Source organism: Miniopterus schreibersii, assembly GCF_964146895.1.
Source record: "Miniopterus schreibersii genome assembly, chromosome: 4".
Classification (NCBI taxonomy): domain Eukaryota; kingdom Metazoa; phylum Chordata; class Mammalia; order Chiroptera; family Miniopteridae; genus Miniopterus; species Miniopterus schreibersii.
In genome coordinates, this window is record NC_138105.1 from 44,699,462 (window position 1) to 44,715,513 (window position 16,052).

Here is a 16,052-nt window from a genome sequence, read left to right on the forward strand (position 1 = left end):
GCCAGGAGCAAAAGAGATGTTAACTTACAATGTTTTATTTTCATATATTAAAGGGATTGGAGGCAAATATGACAAAATATTTGCTAATTCTGGGGCTTCAGCATTAGTTGCTGTATTCTTTAGTCCTAAATTACTTAAATATATAAATTACCATAAAAAGGAACCAAAAAAGATTTTTCTATCTTTGTTCTAAAGTTCCATGTAAATGTAAGTAGAGGTACATCGTCAGTAGACATGCCCTTCCGTAGGTATTCACATTTATTTTTTTAAAAAAATTTTAATTTTGTGTTTATTGATTGAGTTTTTTAGAGAGAAGAGAGGGAGGAAAGGGGGGAGAGAGAGAAATATACATTTGTTGCTCTACCCATTTTTGCATTCACTGGTTGATTCTTGCACACGCCCTGAAGGGGGATAGACCCCATACCCTTATCGTATCGGGAGGGTGCTCCAACCAACTGAGATACCCGGCCAGGGTAGTAGTTATATTTTTTAGAACAGGTCTTGATAAGCCAGTAAATCTAACTCCTGAGCTATCTTGCTCTGAATTCTCCTAAACCAAGTGCTTATTCTAACAACTTGCAAATCAGTTATGTATATGTTAGGGTAACAAGTTTTGGCGGTGTTTCAGGAACAGGTGCCTTTTAAACAGAAAAAGTCTAATTGTGGTCTTTGCCTCAGCCAATATCGATTTCATTTTTTAAAATGTTGCCGTGAATAATTGGAGTGGATGGCATACTTTCCGTTTCTGACTAGCCACAGGCACGCAACTTAGAGGATTTCTTTGGCTGTGGAGCGAGACCTTCATCTGCAGAGAAGACCGCACTGGGAGAAATTTCTCTCCTTGCTTTTCATGTAGGATTTATGTTGGTTTGAAAATGAAAATTTTTATTTAAATGAAAACTTTTGATTTAAATGAAAATTTTGATTTCTTGTCATGTGAAAATAGATGCAGCTAGAGAAATCAAAATCTTACGTTTTCTGCAGCATGGAGCTACCTCCATTTATTTGGGACTCAAATCTAGCCTCCTCATCAGGGCTGAGCCACAGCTTAAAACTAGGAAATACACACAGAGGGAGCCTGGCCATTAGACAGTGGAATTTGGGCACTAAAGTTTCTTTTCTTTCCTTCCAATTAAAGTCTTTAACCTTCGTCCAGTTTACTCTTGTTTTACACTTAATTTTCTAAACTAGAAATATTTCTCCAAAGCCCACCAAATGTTAAGTTCAGACAATTAGAAGTTGGCAGAGGGGCTGTTAAAGGGTTGTTGGGGGTCTTTTTTTTGGTGTTTTTTTTTTAAAATGTTTTTATTGATTTTTAGAGAGAGGAAGGGAGAAGGAGAGAGAGATAGAAATATCAATGTTGAGAGAGTCATTGATCAGCTGCCTCTTGCACGCCCCCTACTGGGGATCGAGCCCAAAACCTGGGCATGTGCCCTGGCTGGAAACTGAACCATGATCTCCGGGTTCATGTGTCAGCACTCAACCACTAAGCCACACCGGTCAGGTGGGTGCATGGGGGTCATCTTTTTGATGTAAGAGGTGAAAGTTCAGACCATGATAGCAAGGGAGGAAGAAAAAACTAAATGAAAGAAACATAGAAAGAGGATATGAATTTTTTTAACATAGGGATGATTTTCCTTTAAATCTAAATAGCCCTATTGTAACTTGTTTGTACTGATAGTGCCGAATGGTCGGTGTTTTCCAGGACAGATGTAAAATTAACGGACAGAGTTTTTTCATAGCACCTTAGCTGATGGTTCTCTGAGTCTCTATTCCAAGGAAGGGTCTTGGCTACCTGGGTGTGTGCACCACATGCTAAACTGACGCCAAAGGGGTAGACTAATCCGACGATGGGTTTTTGTGTAGAGAGAATATGTGTCTGGACAATGTTGGCAGTTTTGCCTTTATGTTAAAAATTTAAAGATTATAATTGTAATACATATTTATACTCTTAAAATTTCTAGTTTGGCAGCAAATGGAGTCCCATTTTAAAACCATATGATTCTAACGTGTGCTTTTAATTTGTTTTCAGAAAGAGTTAGCCAATTTGTTTGAAGATATCAGTTTCAGAACATTCCTGGTATTCCCTAAAGTATAGGAGGTTGGCCCGAACTTGTGCTGACCTTATGACATTACTTAGAAGTTGATCCTTTAAAAAAAAAATTCTAGATATAAGCTTGCATACTTGTCATTCACTTACTTCATAAAAGTAAGACATAGAGAAATGGTCTGGTTATTTGGATTTTAGACAAGTATAAAAACTTCTCTGACTTATCTCAGTAAACTGTCTTATGTTGTCTTTCGTAGATTGTAAATCACACTGTTTTCTTCTTTAGGGAGACAATGTGTGGTCAAGTACAAAGACTAGGTTCCAAGCCAGACAGGCAGGGTTCAGATCTCAGCTCCTCCCTCACTGGCTGTGTGACCTCCAGCAAGTTACTTAACCTCCTTGAGCCTTTGTTTCTTTTTGTGTAAAATGGGAATCATGATGCCAACTTCACAAGGTTATTTTGAGGGTGAAGTGCAAGTCATGTGTAAATGAGACTGATTGTGTGCAATGTATAGTTAGGTATTCTATGCTGGTTCCCTTTCCCTTCGTGTTGGTAACAGAAAGATTGGGGTTAGAAAATTGTCACCTTTTACTATGGTTCCCAGTCTCCTCTTCTGTAACATTGATGATTTTCTTTTTTGTTTATTGTTTGAAGATGACTGAGTCCTGGAGAGCATTGACTCAGGCTCTGGTCACATCTGTTTGAAAATGTTTAGCTCCAGACTTTAGAATTAGAGGAAATCTCACGTTGGTTGGCTTAATAGGTTTCCTGACTTCCTCACCCTAATTCTTCTAAAATTTTGCTCCAGCCTCCCTCCCTTGTTGGAAAGCTCTAGAGCAGATTTGGAACTTTTTCTTGTGGGAATTTAAGAACTGGGCCCTCAGTGGGGCAGTCAGAGGGTCAGACAGAAATTACCTCTTTAACAGGAAGAGTGATCATTGTCTCTGTTCCCAGAATACATTTGGTAGCTGAATATCTATGAATTTTTCAAGATCTTTTCATCCTGTTGATAGAGGCATTTCCTGAAACCAAATCATTGCTTTCAAGGTTCTATGATTAGTCACGATTAGTAATAGTCCTTATAAGGAGGCTATAGTGGGAGAAGGAAGGTTAGATCCAGTATTTTTTAATAGAAGCAAACCAAATGTAGGGAGTTGTCTGTAGATGCAATTAGGAAGCCTTTTACTGTAAGTACTGTCATCTTTTAGCTTCAGTTCTGTTTCCATGGTAACCAGATGGTTGGTGAGGGCCTGGCTGAATGGTTTTACAGGAAGCTGAAAAACATTGCTATTCTGAGTAGCTTGCTTTTTGCTATACAACAGAATCCTTCCCTAACTGTGCGCCAGCCAACATTTACTGGGAACAAAGCAGGGGATTTATGCTAATTATATTCTGGCTCCAGAGTAAAGAAATGAGAGAATCTCAGCCCTTGCTTACTGATCTGTGAATTTGGTTTTCTGGTTGCTGTTCCTAGCAGTTTGAAAGGAACCAAGTGACTTAACCTTTTCTTTATTTCAGGTATGGTTTCCCTGTTTAAGCAGATCTTAGATTCTAGAGATAGGACTGGTAAAAAAATAAAGGCGGTGGTGGTGGTAGGTGCCTGGGATAACGTTAGTTATGATAGAGTCAGTCTGCTGAGTTTATAGCTTTTAAGTATCTGCAAGGGCAGTCTTTTTTTTTTTTTTTTTTAAGTGTCCCCTGCTAGCAATAGATAGATAAGGGCTCAGCAGCTTTTAGGCTTATCCTTTATGATATGTTAAAATTGTCATTATGATTTTCTTTGCATCAAAACACTGTATTTCTATTTTTCTATATGATGGAAAAATTATATATGGTAGAAAAGCCTTTGGGTGGAGTTCAAAATTAAGTGCAGTTCCCTTTTGAAAACTTGTAATGTGACCATTTCTTAGGAAGAAACAATAAAGATATTAATGCAGTTCCATTAAAAGCCTGTATAATGAGAGAGAGACAACATCAAGATGGTGGTGTAGGTAACCGCGGTACCTGCCACCTCCCACAACCACATCAAAATTACAACTAAAATACAGAACAACCATCATTCAGAACCTCCTGAAGTCTAGCTGAATGGAAGTCCTACAACCAGGGAACTGAAGAAGCATGGAGACCAATAGGAGGGGGTAGACGTGGGAAGATCAGGACTGAATCCGTCCCACAACCAGGTGCCTCGGTTTAAAACCGGGAGGCATATCTCGACTGTGGGGATCTCCCAGAGGAGCGAGGGGTCCCAGCCCCACATCAAACCCCTCAGCCCAGGGTTCCAGTGCTGGGAAGATAAGTCCCCACAACTTTGGACTGAGTGACACGGAGGCTGCTGGAGTCCCAGGCAGTTCCTCTTAAAGGGCCGGCGCATGGACTTACTCAGTTGTACTCCCTCTGCGCTCCAGTGCAGGGCAGCAGCTTGAAAGGAACCTGGGACATTCGGGGAGGAGCTAACTTGCCTGGAATCAGGGAGAGAGCTGGAAGGGCAGCTTTCTCCCAGACAGAAGAGCTGGCAGAGAACATTGCTCCTTTGACAAGCCCTCCCTACACAGAGCCTACAGGCAGGTGCCTTCTCTGAATCTCTATCAATCTGGCTCACACCTTTCACCCTGCCCTGGTGATTCCTGGAGACCCCACCCCTCCCTACTTGCAAGCTCATCCAAGCCATTTCTATGCAAGTGGACTATCTAGCTTCATGATTAGGACTTTCCTAAAATCTGTCAAACAAGCAGCAACTGGCCTCAGCATTCCCCATACCTCTCAATAAGTGGCCCCAGGACTGGCAATAGTGGCAGCCTGCATTGGTTCATAGCCTTGCCTCTCCTGGACACCTCCAAGCCCAGCACTAGCAGCAGCTATCTACGGATCACTGTGTAGCTCATGCTGGGTGGCCCTGGGCAGGGCACAGGCAAAGGTTGACTTTGCACTTCCTGGGAGGCCCTAGAGACAATGTACCCGGTAGTCAGCTTCGACCACACTGGATTACAACCCTTTCACACCCACGAGTGACACACTCAAGGGATGGGACTCAGTGAACAACAAAGCTCCACTGAAGTAAATCCTACTCCATAGGAGTGTCTCCAGCACAGCAGCTCTTTGGCTGTAGTTGCAGCTGGTCCTCACAGCTGATTGGCCTGGGGGTCAGTTCCTCCCAGTGATGCCAATAGCAATCAATGCCCAATTACAACAGGACAGTGCACACAGCACACACAGGGGAGCACCTAGAAGGCCCAGCTCAGTGACTGGGGAGGCTGAGCCACTGGGCCCTACAGGATACCTACTACACAAAGCCACTCTACCATTTCTAGGAGACATAGCAGCTCTACCTAATATATAGAAACAAACACCTGGAAGCAGCCAAAATGTGGAGGCAAAGAAACATGTCACAAAGGAAAGAACAGAAGAAATCTCGAGAAAAAGAAGTAAATGAAATGGAGCAAGCTACTAGATACAGAGTTCAAAACAATGGTCCTAAAGATGCTCAAGGATCTTAGTAAGACTGTTAAGGAAACTAGTAAAATCATCAATGACATCATAAAGAACCAGTCAGAAATGAAGGCTACACTAATTGAAAGAAAGAATAATTTACAGGGAATCAACAGTAGAGTAGAGGACACCGAAAATCAAATCAGTGATTTGGAACTTGAGGAAGCAAAAAACACCCAATCAGAAGAGCAAAAAGAAAAAAGAATTCAGAAATATGAAGATAGTGTAAGGAGTCTCTGGGACAACTTCAAATGTACCAACATTCACATTATGGGGGTACTGGAAGGAGAAGTAGGAGAGCAAGAAATTGAAAACCTATTTGAAAAAATAATGACAGAAAACTTCCCCTACCTGGTGAAAGAAATAGACTTACAAGTCCAGGAAGCACAGAGAGTCCCAAAGAGGAACCCAAAGAGGCCCACAGCAAGACACATCGTAATTAAAATGCCAAAGGTTAAAGACAAAGGCAGAATCTTCAAAGCAGCAAGAGAAAAGCAGTTAGTTACCTACAAGAGAGCACCCATATGACTCTCAGCTGATTTCTCAACAGAAACTTTGCAGGCTAGAAGGGAGTGGCAAGAAATATTCAAAATGTGAAAAGCAAGAACCTACAACCAAGATTACTCTACCCAGCAAAACTATCATTTAGAACTGAAGGTCAGATAAAGAGCTTCACAGACAAGAAAAGGCTAAAGGAATTCACCACCACCAAACCAGTATTATATGAAATGTTGAAGGGTCTTCTTTGAGAAGAAGCTAATGAACAAAATAATCTGATAAACAAAATAGACCCAGAGACATTGAAGCATGCCACAGACGGTCATATTTCAGAAGGAAGAGGGAAGGGGGGTGGGGAGTGGGTAGAGATTAACCAAAAAAGTTATATGCATATCTGCATAGCCCATAGACACAGACAATAATCAGATGAAGTCCTGGGGAGGGGGTGGTAACAAAGTAGAGAGGGACAATGGGGAGAAAAAATGGGATACCTGTAATACCTTCAACAATAAAGATAATTTTTTTTTAAAAGCCTATGTAATAATTTTAGTTTCAAATATAAGCCATTTACTGGACTTTATTTCTGAGCTCCTTCAAATCCTCTTAAGAAGTAAACTAGAAAAAAATTTTTTGTTTAACTGCTCTTCAGTAGCAATAGCCCTTTAAATCTGAGTAATGAAAGGATTTGATTTCAACAGGAGGCGTGTGCTTTCATTCTCAACATATCTCTCTCTCTCTCTCTCTCTCACACACACACACACACACACACACAGTTAAAAGGAAAGAAAATCTATAAAAAATTCCAAGATGCATTTTACAGTCTTGCTATCTATCATTAACATTATTTTTTCTACAAAATGTGGTCCTTGTTCCGCAAGAGAGACATTTCAAGGACGCTAAGATTTTGACCCTGACTCTTATTTATAAAAGTTGATGCCCATTTAAGTCTGTCACTGAGACCCAATCATGTTTCTTTTGCATTTTTATCAGATCTTGGAAATGCTCAACAAAATACGTTTGGAAAGTATCTCAGAAGTCCGTTATTAAATACAACCTCAAGTCTCTAAGTAGCAACAAATGGAAGATTGAATAGCAAATTACTTTGCTTTGAATCCCCTCTACTGAATGGTTCTAGTAGTAGATTTCACAAGTAATTTTTCTCAAATCACCCTGAAATAATGATGAAAGAAATTTAATTCTTCAAAGAACTTACATGATCTAAGATGAGTTTTTAGAAAGTTATTTTAAGGTAACTAGAGCCAAAATTTGATCAACTATTGGCTGAATAGCTTCTTTAAGGAGCTATAGGACTTGGCTGGTGTACTCAAGGAGTTTATAGATTATCTTGGCACAGAAAACCAACATCATAAATCCTAGCACAAGGACTGCTTTGCATGATAATGGGTTGATAGGAATTCATAGAAAGAGTGTAAATGTCGCCTCTAGAGAGGGTTCCCTATAGGAAGTGGGACTCAAAGCATTTTTTAATTCAACAGAAATTTATTGAACAAAGCCTGCATGTTAGGTGCCATGAACTCTGCCAGAATTATAGTGATGAGCTAGACAGTGGTTCTGTATGTATGCAGCTCAGAGTCTAGTGAGACATCCGAACACAAAACCAGGCAAATACCTCAGTCATAATGTCTGTGTTGGACAAATTCCAGAGTTTTGAGTGAACACCTGGATTTGGTAGGCATGAAGATTTTGTTGAAGATTTCTTTGAGGACATATGAAGGTGAACTTGAACAGAAATAAATCCCCAATGGACAATGCTATTTATCTGCTTAAAATAGTGTTCTTCCCCCCCCCCCCTCAGAAGAATGCACTCCACTTTCACAAAAGTCTCCAAAAATATAAATATGTAAACTTCTTTTACCAACTAAAATGGACTTCAGAATTGTGTAGAAAGAAGTGCTCTTAGAGAAACCTAACCTCCTTTACCATCAACTCCTTTGTAACTCTGGAAAGGGAAAGAAATACATGATTTCCAAAGACTGCCAATGGGTAAGGAAGTGGAGACCTCCTCTGTTTCAGAAAGCAGTGTCCAGAAAAAAATGACAATTCTGTGTCCTCTATCTTTTTTTTCTTTTGAGGAAATGGTTTATTATGCTCCCAGTACATGCATAGTCTTTTTATCAGACCTCAAGCCTTTGCATCTGTTTCTATATCCTTTAACAGAGGCCAAATAGGGAAAGAAAAAGAAAAATGGATGTGGCAACCTGTTAAGAACTAGCACTGAAATTATGGCTGCCACCTAGTCCCCTTGACCTAATTAATCTGTCTACCGAAGGATGGAAAAATTACTGTTTTTAAATGGCCCACATTCATTTGGAAAGCTTAGATATGCTCCCATAGATATATTATTTCTCAGTTGGATGTCTCCCCATTAGATCCTGCTGATTGCTTTAATTTTGCACCTTAGCAGAAATACTGCTTTCCTCTCATTTGTGTGGCTTTCTTTTATAAGCCACATAACATCCATTACCCCTGAAGGGCTTCTTGCACTGAAGAAGGAATTGGCAGCGAACAGGAGGTCTTCTAAACTGATGCCCTTTCCCTTACCCTTGTTAAGAATGACTTAGAGACATTATTCATGGTATTGACATGTTGTTTTTCTGAGTCAGATTTAGTGACATGGCCGATTACTCAAGGTTAACTCTCAGTTTTAAAATTTATGATAAAAGGAACAAACAGACCACCAGAGTTAAAGAACAAGAAATATGTTTTGCTTTAAAGATAGAATCATTTAAGTGTCCAAACATGAAATATTCTTAGGTATTGAATATTTTATTTAATGGGATGCTATTTTCATTAAGTTAGCTCTTCTTAACTAACAGGTGTTATATTACAGCACTGAAGACTGGAGGTTAGGAAGCCCTTTACTGTCCTAGTATCACAGTGCTGTGTTCAGGTCACCCTCATTTTTCTTAATCATGACCCCAAGGCACAAATGTAGTGATGCTGGCAATTCAAACCTGCCAAAGAGAAGGCGTAAGTGGTGCTTCCTTTAAGTGAAAAGGTGTATATGTATACGTATAGAAAAAAACACATAGTAAATATAGTTTGGTACTATCCACACTTTCAGGCATCCACTGAGCGGTCTTGAAACGTACCCCCTCAGATCAAGAGGGAATACTCTACTTAAATGCCTGGTACCCTTCCCACCAGTTTTCATGCATTAGTCCCCCAAACATCCAGAGGTTAACCGTACCAGAGGTACAGAGAGGTCATGGCCAAGGTGACATGCTGGGAGGCGGAGTTGCCAGGAGAGTGAGGAAGGGTAAAGAAGACTAAACTAAGAGGGAAGACCACCATCCACCCCAGCTTTGCAGGCCCCTTAACCGGAGACCTGGAAAACGCCGCTTTACCTTGTGTGTGCGTCCCTGACTTCACCCCTAAAGCAGGACTGTTGATGCCAGCTTTGAGCACCTCGTTCTGTTGTTCTGAGGTCAGGGGACACTCTGAAAGCACCCTGTGAAGAGTAATATTCTTGGAAATGTGATATTAAACAGCTCTTCATTCCAACTCAATATCATAGGCGAGGCTTGAAAATGGATTTAATTTTGCTGACTTTTAATTTTACTTCTAATGTTTCTAATTTATTTCTTGGGTGTGATTTTGAATTTTTATTTATTTATTTATTTTTTAGGTTACTTGCCTGCAAGACTTTTTTGGTGATGATGATGTTTTTATTGCATGTGGACCTGAAAAATTCCGTTATGCCCAAGATGACTTTGTCCTGGATCACAGCGGTAAGGCAGTCCATGGACCATTTCTATAACCCTGACATGGGGGCTTGGGATTTAGCACTACACTTGGTGCATGTGAAGTGGTCCTCAGGTCATCTTTGAGGAAGATGGCATTGGCAGTACTCTTTTTGGATTACTGGAGGTAGAGAATAAAATGAAAGTATTTACCTAGTTGTAAAAAAAACACCCCCCCCCCCACACACACCTAATTCAGTAGTTAAGTCTTTTTCATTTCTTAGCAATTTTGTTCTGTCTCTTTACTGCATTGCTTTGCCCCAGGAATGAATTTTCTTCCCTCTTTCAGAATGGGGGCTGGCTGTGCCACCTTAATTGTATGCATAGTGCTGAACTTAAAACAGTTGTACATTTTCCATGTCCATAAAGACATATATATGTCCATAAAGAGATACATAAAATGATAACAACCAAATTGTTAATAGTGATTATCTCAGGTCTCTTTTTACCTTATTTTGTTTGCAACTTAAAAAAAGCAATAACGTGCATTGTTTATATATGCAGGAAAAAAGGCAATTTCCATCTATAGGGTAGGATAATCTTTTTCTCTTGATTGTAGCTAGTGGATGGAGTTTTCAACTATTTAGCAATAACCTTGGTATTTCAAATGTTATTGTTTCTGGAAATCATTGCTTTATTCTGTTGCCTTGAATTAATTTAAACCTATTACAGTAGTAGTGATTATTTTCACTGATAAAGTCAATTTCATCTTTAATGAGGTAAAGTCATACAGATATAACATTTCACAGAGAAGAGGGATATTAGAAATACAACCTCACTGTTTAATTTCATGAATGAGGAAAGTTAGTTTTTCAAAAATTAGACCAAAGGTAGATCCTTTCCAGTCTGTAGTGATTCTGACAGTCCAGAATTAGAGAAACATAATACCAAATAAATACTATGATCCATTGACTTTTAAAAATTCAAAATTCAAGATTTCAGCATGAAATCTCCCTGTGCAAATCTTTCCCGGTACACTAAGTCAGTTGCCTTGGGGTGATGTATGTACCTTGTGCTTGGGACTCATTGATCGACTCTTTGTTTTCCTGTTCGGTTTTTCACTGCTGCCAGATTTCTTTGTGTGTTTCTGTACTGTCTTATAGTCTATTGGGCTGGACCTGCTTTAAACTGGTAATATCACTGGGAAGTCCTTAAAAAACTGCAGGTGATGTCCTTTTATGGAACGTATCATCCATGTAATGTTCTCCCTGATTCTCACGGATGACTAAGGTTGACTGAAACATGTATTCATATGTGAACTGTATTTTACATCTTTCTTGATTTTAGCATAATTTCATTTCACAGTATTTCTCTGATGTCCATGTTGGTCATTTTGAAAGCTGAGACAGTGAATCTGAATATGTTCTAGGTTATAAAGTTAATTTGTGTAACAACAAAACCAATAATGAAACATTTATTGATCACATGCTATGTATGTACCAGGCATTGTACTCAGTTTGCATGTATGCTGTAAACTTACCTAAGCTAGTTGGATCAGTGGTAGTTTTTTTGTCATTGTTGGTACAGATAGACTCATTAGACAGAAGTGATAGCTACTTATTGCTTCCCTCTCAGTGACTAATTCCTTAACCTTCTGAAAGCTGGGGATGATAACAGTGGCCTTTTCACAAGATTCTTTGAGGATTAAATAAGTTAATATATAAAGTAATTAGAAGGGTACCTGGTTATACAATATGTGTTATCGCTATTGTTTTAATGTTGTTGTTAAACACCACCATCAGGTCATCAAATTTAGAGTGAAAGCAGTTCTCAGAATACACATATTAGGAGGTAATGTTTTTTCAAAATCAGTTATTTAACTTAGGTTGTAATCTTGATGAAGTACCAACTGTCTGTCCTTTTAGATTTGACATCTTGCATTAAAACCCATTAGCCTAGTGTTAGTCAAGTAACTTAATCCTAAGAGCCGGAAGCAGGACTGGCCCAGATTCCTAAACCCAGACTGTAGTTCTGAGGGTCTAGTATTGGCTCTGCAGGTTTAGACATCCTGCTGATACAAGTGGCAGTGCCTTTAAGGTGTTTCTAACTCATCCACACACCACTCCTTTCAAGAATGGAATACTTGCCTGGCCGGCGTGGCTCAGCGGTTGAGCGTGGACCTATGAACCATGAGGTCACGGTTCAGTTTCGGTCAGGGCACATGTCTGGTTTGCAGGCTCCATCCCCAGTAGGGGGCGTGCAGGAGGCAGTCGATCAATGATTCTCTCCCTTCATTGATGTTTCTGTCTCTCTCTCCCTCTCCTTCCTCTTTCTGAAGTCAATAATAATAATAATAAAACATTTTTTAAAAGGAATGGAATACTTAGTAACATCCATAATGCTAATTAACTAAGCTGAAGTTGCTGCAGCTCCCTCTGTGTGAGGTTTTGATTAGAGTCTCTCAAATGCTAACTATCCTCGCCAGTGTGCATTTGCCTGATTAGTGTACTTCACATGTTAATTTACTGCCCCTGGGGTATACATTAAAACCAACCCACGCTTTAACCTCCTACATAAATTGAAGTATTTTAATGTAAATTATGGACAGTATGTTATCTAATTTAATCCTTAGAACAAGCCCACAAAGCAGATTTCATTCTAATTTCATTTTCCTAGGGGAAAAACAGGTTTAGAGCCTAACCAAGTTCCCCTAGTTTACAAAGTCAAATCTATGATTCATCCAAAATCTGCAAGGACTTTAAAAGCCATGTTCTTAATCATTCGAATTAGAAATGCTTCTTTTAGCTTTAATTAGCTCTGATACTCTACACATTATTTGGCTATTTATGGGAAGACCAAAGTTATTGTTTAAAGTTTGTTTCCTTGTTTCTCCTGCTCCACACTTTGGAAAGATGGGACAGTAAGGGGTTCATAAATTAGAGTCCTACATAGCCTTTCAGCATAGGATAAAAATTTGGAAAGAATAATAAAAGTGTAGCCTTTGCCTATCAATGCTGCTGTCTAAAAAACGTTGCACATGTTTAGATGAGGGTATGTGTGTGTATCAAGTTAGGACGCTGGGCTTTCTGTGTCCACCTGGAACAGTGAGTTGATGTCACAGATGTGTAGCTTCAGGTGTACTTTTGTTATAGAGAAATGATCAGGTAATGGTCCCAGGCAGTCGACTATTTTTCCATGCGATCTTCCTCTGGCTAGTATTAAAACCAGATGCATTTAACGCACTTTTCCTTTCCTTCTAGAGTGCCGCGTCTTGAAGTCTTCTTATTCTCGCTCCGCAGCTAAGTATTCTGGATCCAAGAGCCCTGGGCCCTCTCGTCGCAGCAAATCACCAGCCTCAGGTAGTTAATGGAGGAGGAATGATGGTCACAGAAGGAGCTCTCAGTTTCCTTTAGTTTTCTCCGATTATTACGAATCCGTAGACTTTCCACTGCTTGTATGCAGCCAGGTTGCAGAACAGCATGTAGATGACATGATTTTTAAAACCAACAATTGAAGTTTTTCTCAAAGTTATAGTAAGTCATCTAAGAAACTAGCTTGTTTTCTGAAACATTGTTTTTTTAGAACAATCCTATTATTTCAGTTCTCCTGATATGCACATTGACCTGTTTCACATTTTGACCACCTTGTACTGCATTTTTAATTTTGTGCTCTGTGATTGTGGACATTTTCTTCTCTTACTGATGTAAAACTCGCACATACAGACACCTAATATAACAGTGTATTTACTCGGTAGGTTTCCACATGCTTTTCCTTCATCGAGCAATTTAACAGCAGCAACTATTCTTCTCGGAAAGAAGTATTTACTTGTTTAAGAGTCAGACTTAACTGGAATTTAGTTTCTCTCAGGTCCTACACCTATAGATTTGTCATCATTTGACTGTTTTGGCATTTAAAATATGTAAAAATACCCATAAACATCTTGATACATCGATCCTACAAGCTTTGTTTATAGTATAATCGTGAGTAACTTTGCTGATATTATTTGCCGTGAAGGAAAGGATTGTGAAAAACCATGACCTCACATGTGGGAAATCTAGAACACCTGAAAGGAGAATCAATAAAAGCTGTCTCAAGCATCATACTTTTTATAAAGTACCGAGTTTGGGGCCGTTCACTGCTTCCCCTCAGCACCCCCCACGTTGTCTGGGCCGGGCCGGTTTACCCTTCTGTTTGTGTGCACGTTTAGACCTGCCGAATAACCGCTCTCCTTACTGTCTCCTCCTCTGTGTATACTGAATGTGCACAGTAAAGAGGGGTGGCCACTACGCCAGTGCCTACTCTACAGCCAGATCCCCAGGTGAGCCATGGGCGGCGTGGCCTTGTCACTCGGCTGGGTTTCTGTTGTCTGCACAGTGCTGTTTCCTTTGCTCCATTCCCGCGCCTGCGTCGCCCGCCCGCTGTGCATCTGTGCGTGTGAAATGCTTCGCGCCGGAGGGGCTTCGCCTCCCGCGCCTGCTGGGAACCGGGCGTTGTCGGAAAGTCGCCACGTGCCCGTCTGCGTGTGGCAGCCGTCCTAAGTGATGGGGGAGGCACGTCGCCTCACGGGGGTTACTTTCTAGTCGAATTTGGAGAATATTCTATGACTGAAAAAGGCTGAAGTTTGTTGGTAATGTGTAAATGGCCACAGATGCAACTGTACTATTCTCACCTTCTTCCCCACCCTGGGCTTCATAGGCCCAATACTTCCTTTTTCTAAAAGTGTTGACAACGTGCCTATTTCTAACTGAAAGCATCTTTCTGCTGTTAGGCTTATGCTATGCTTTCTGTAAAGTTATCTCACACACTGGGAAAGGGAACAGGCTATGAAATTTGCATAAATACACAGAACTAAGCTTACCATATGGAAAATGTAGACTTTTGTCAGGTTCTTAGCTTTCGTTTTAGTGATAGGTCTATGGATGCTTCTCATACAGTAAAATAACAAAATAAATGTGGGGAGAGTGTTTTAAGAATCAGGCATTATGATGATTCCAGTTTCGTCTCCCTGAGGTTGAAAGAGGGAAATTAACATACTGAACTCAAAACATGTTTCATAGCCACATTTGTCTTGCAGACCAACTGCTTCATAACATAGTCTAATAAATGCATGAATCTTTTTAAGTCGAATTTGGAATGCTTAGTAATTGATTCAAGAATCTCCACATTCCAGTACCCCAAAGTTTTTTAACAGTCCATATTTGGATTTGGGTTAATAGAATAGATCTTACATAAGTAAAAGTTGTGAGATGCTTAAATCACCTTTCAGAGGGCAGACTGCTTCTTTGTAAGAGATAACTCACAAGTGTGTTCACCACACATTGCAGTCACTGAAAACTGAGGCCCGAGTCAATCGCCGGGACTTCACTGAGATTATAAGAAAGTTATTATATGTATTTATTCATATTATGTTCTCTCCCCACTTCCAGCAGGGAAAGAGTTTTGTATTATTAAAGCCACAGTAGCCAGAAGTATAACTTGCTTTTATAGACTGCTTCAGCTGTGGTCTACCTCTTACCATTTAAGAAATTCCGGGGGACTAATTGGAATTTCAAATAGAGCTAGTAACTTTGTAAACATAATATTGTACTTTTTCGATCTTGGGACAGAAATACTCCCATAAGTGAAGTCTTATGGTTGACTAAATTCCTCATCAAGACTCTAATTTATTGTAATAGCTAAATAGTGTGTAATAAGCACATAGACGTTAATCTGGAAGACATAAGTGGTTAAATAGTTACCATAACTGGACACTTCAAAATTCTCACTTTAGGTTTCTAGCTTGTGATTCTTTCATAATTGACTCATATTTTTAAAAGTATTCAGAGCAAACAAGCAAGCAAATAGTAAAGTCCCCAGGTTTATTTCTTACCAGAAGTTGAGGGGAGGGGTGGCTAAAAGCCTCACTTTGGGGGAGAGAATCAGGGGTGTAGTGAGGGGAGAAGGCACAGTGGACCCCTGTCCTACGTCCCACGTCCCCTCCCAAAGACTCTGGACAAATGTGCAAATAAATGAAATGGAGGACTGCTCATTAGAGAACATTTTTTAGAACCTTCCAAATTTAGAGAGCTACATGTGACAATATCTCTTTAGGATGAGAGGTAACTGGGGGGAAATATGGACATGTAGTTACTGATACCAGTTAAACCCCGGCAGCGAGTTTTGTTAAGAAATATGTTTAGGCAGGGGGTGTATTGTTAGGGAGACTGGTCTGCTACACAGACCACCATTTGCAGGAATTCATTTTTTTTCTTTAGTCTCTTTTCTGTCTCGGTTCCAAGGAGGCCTTTGATGTCAATGTGGTGTCTGAATATTA

At 39.9% G+C, this 16,052-nt stretch overlaps 1 protein-coding gene across 4 annotated transcripts in view; it reads left to right on the plus strand.

Annotated features, from left to right (window-relative positions):
• Positions 1 to 16,052, plus strand: part of DCLK2 (doublecortin like kinase 2) — a 132,335-nt gene that overhangs the window by 67,254 nt on the left and 49,029 nt on the right. For all 4 annotated transcript variants that reach the window (XM_081134091.1, XM_081134092.1, XM_081134093.1 and 1 more), the window contains exons 3-4: positions 9,685 to 9,787; positions 13,000 to 13,098. In XM_081134091.1, coding sequence (XP_080990217.1) covers positions 9,685 to 9,787; positions 13,000 to 13,098 — 202 coding nt within the window. The remainder of the gene's footprint in view (positions 1 to 9,684; positions 9,788 to 12,999; positions 13,099 to 16,052) is intronic.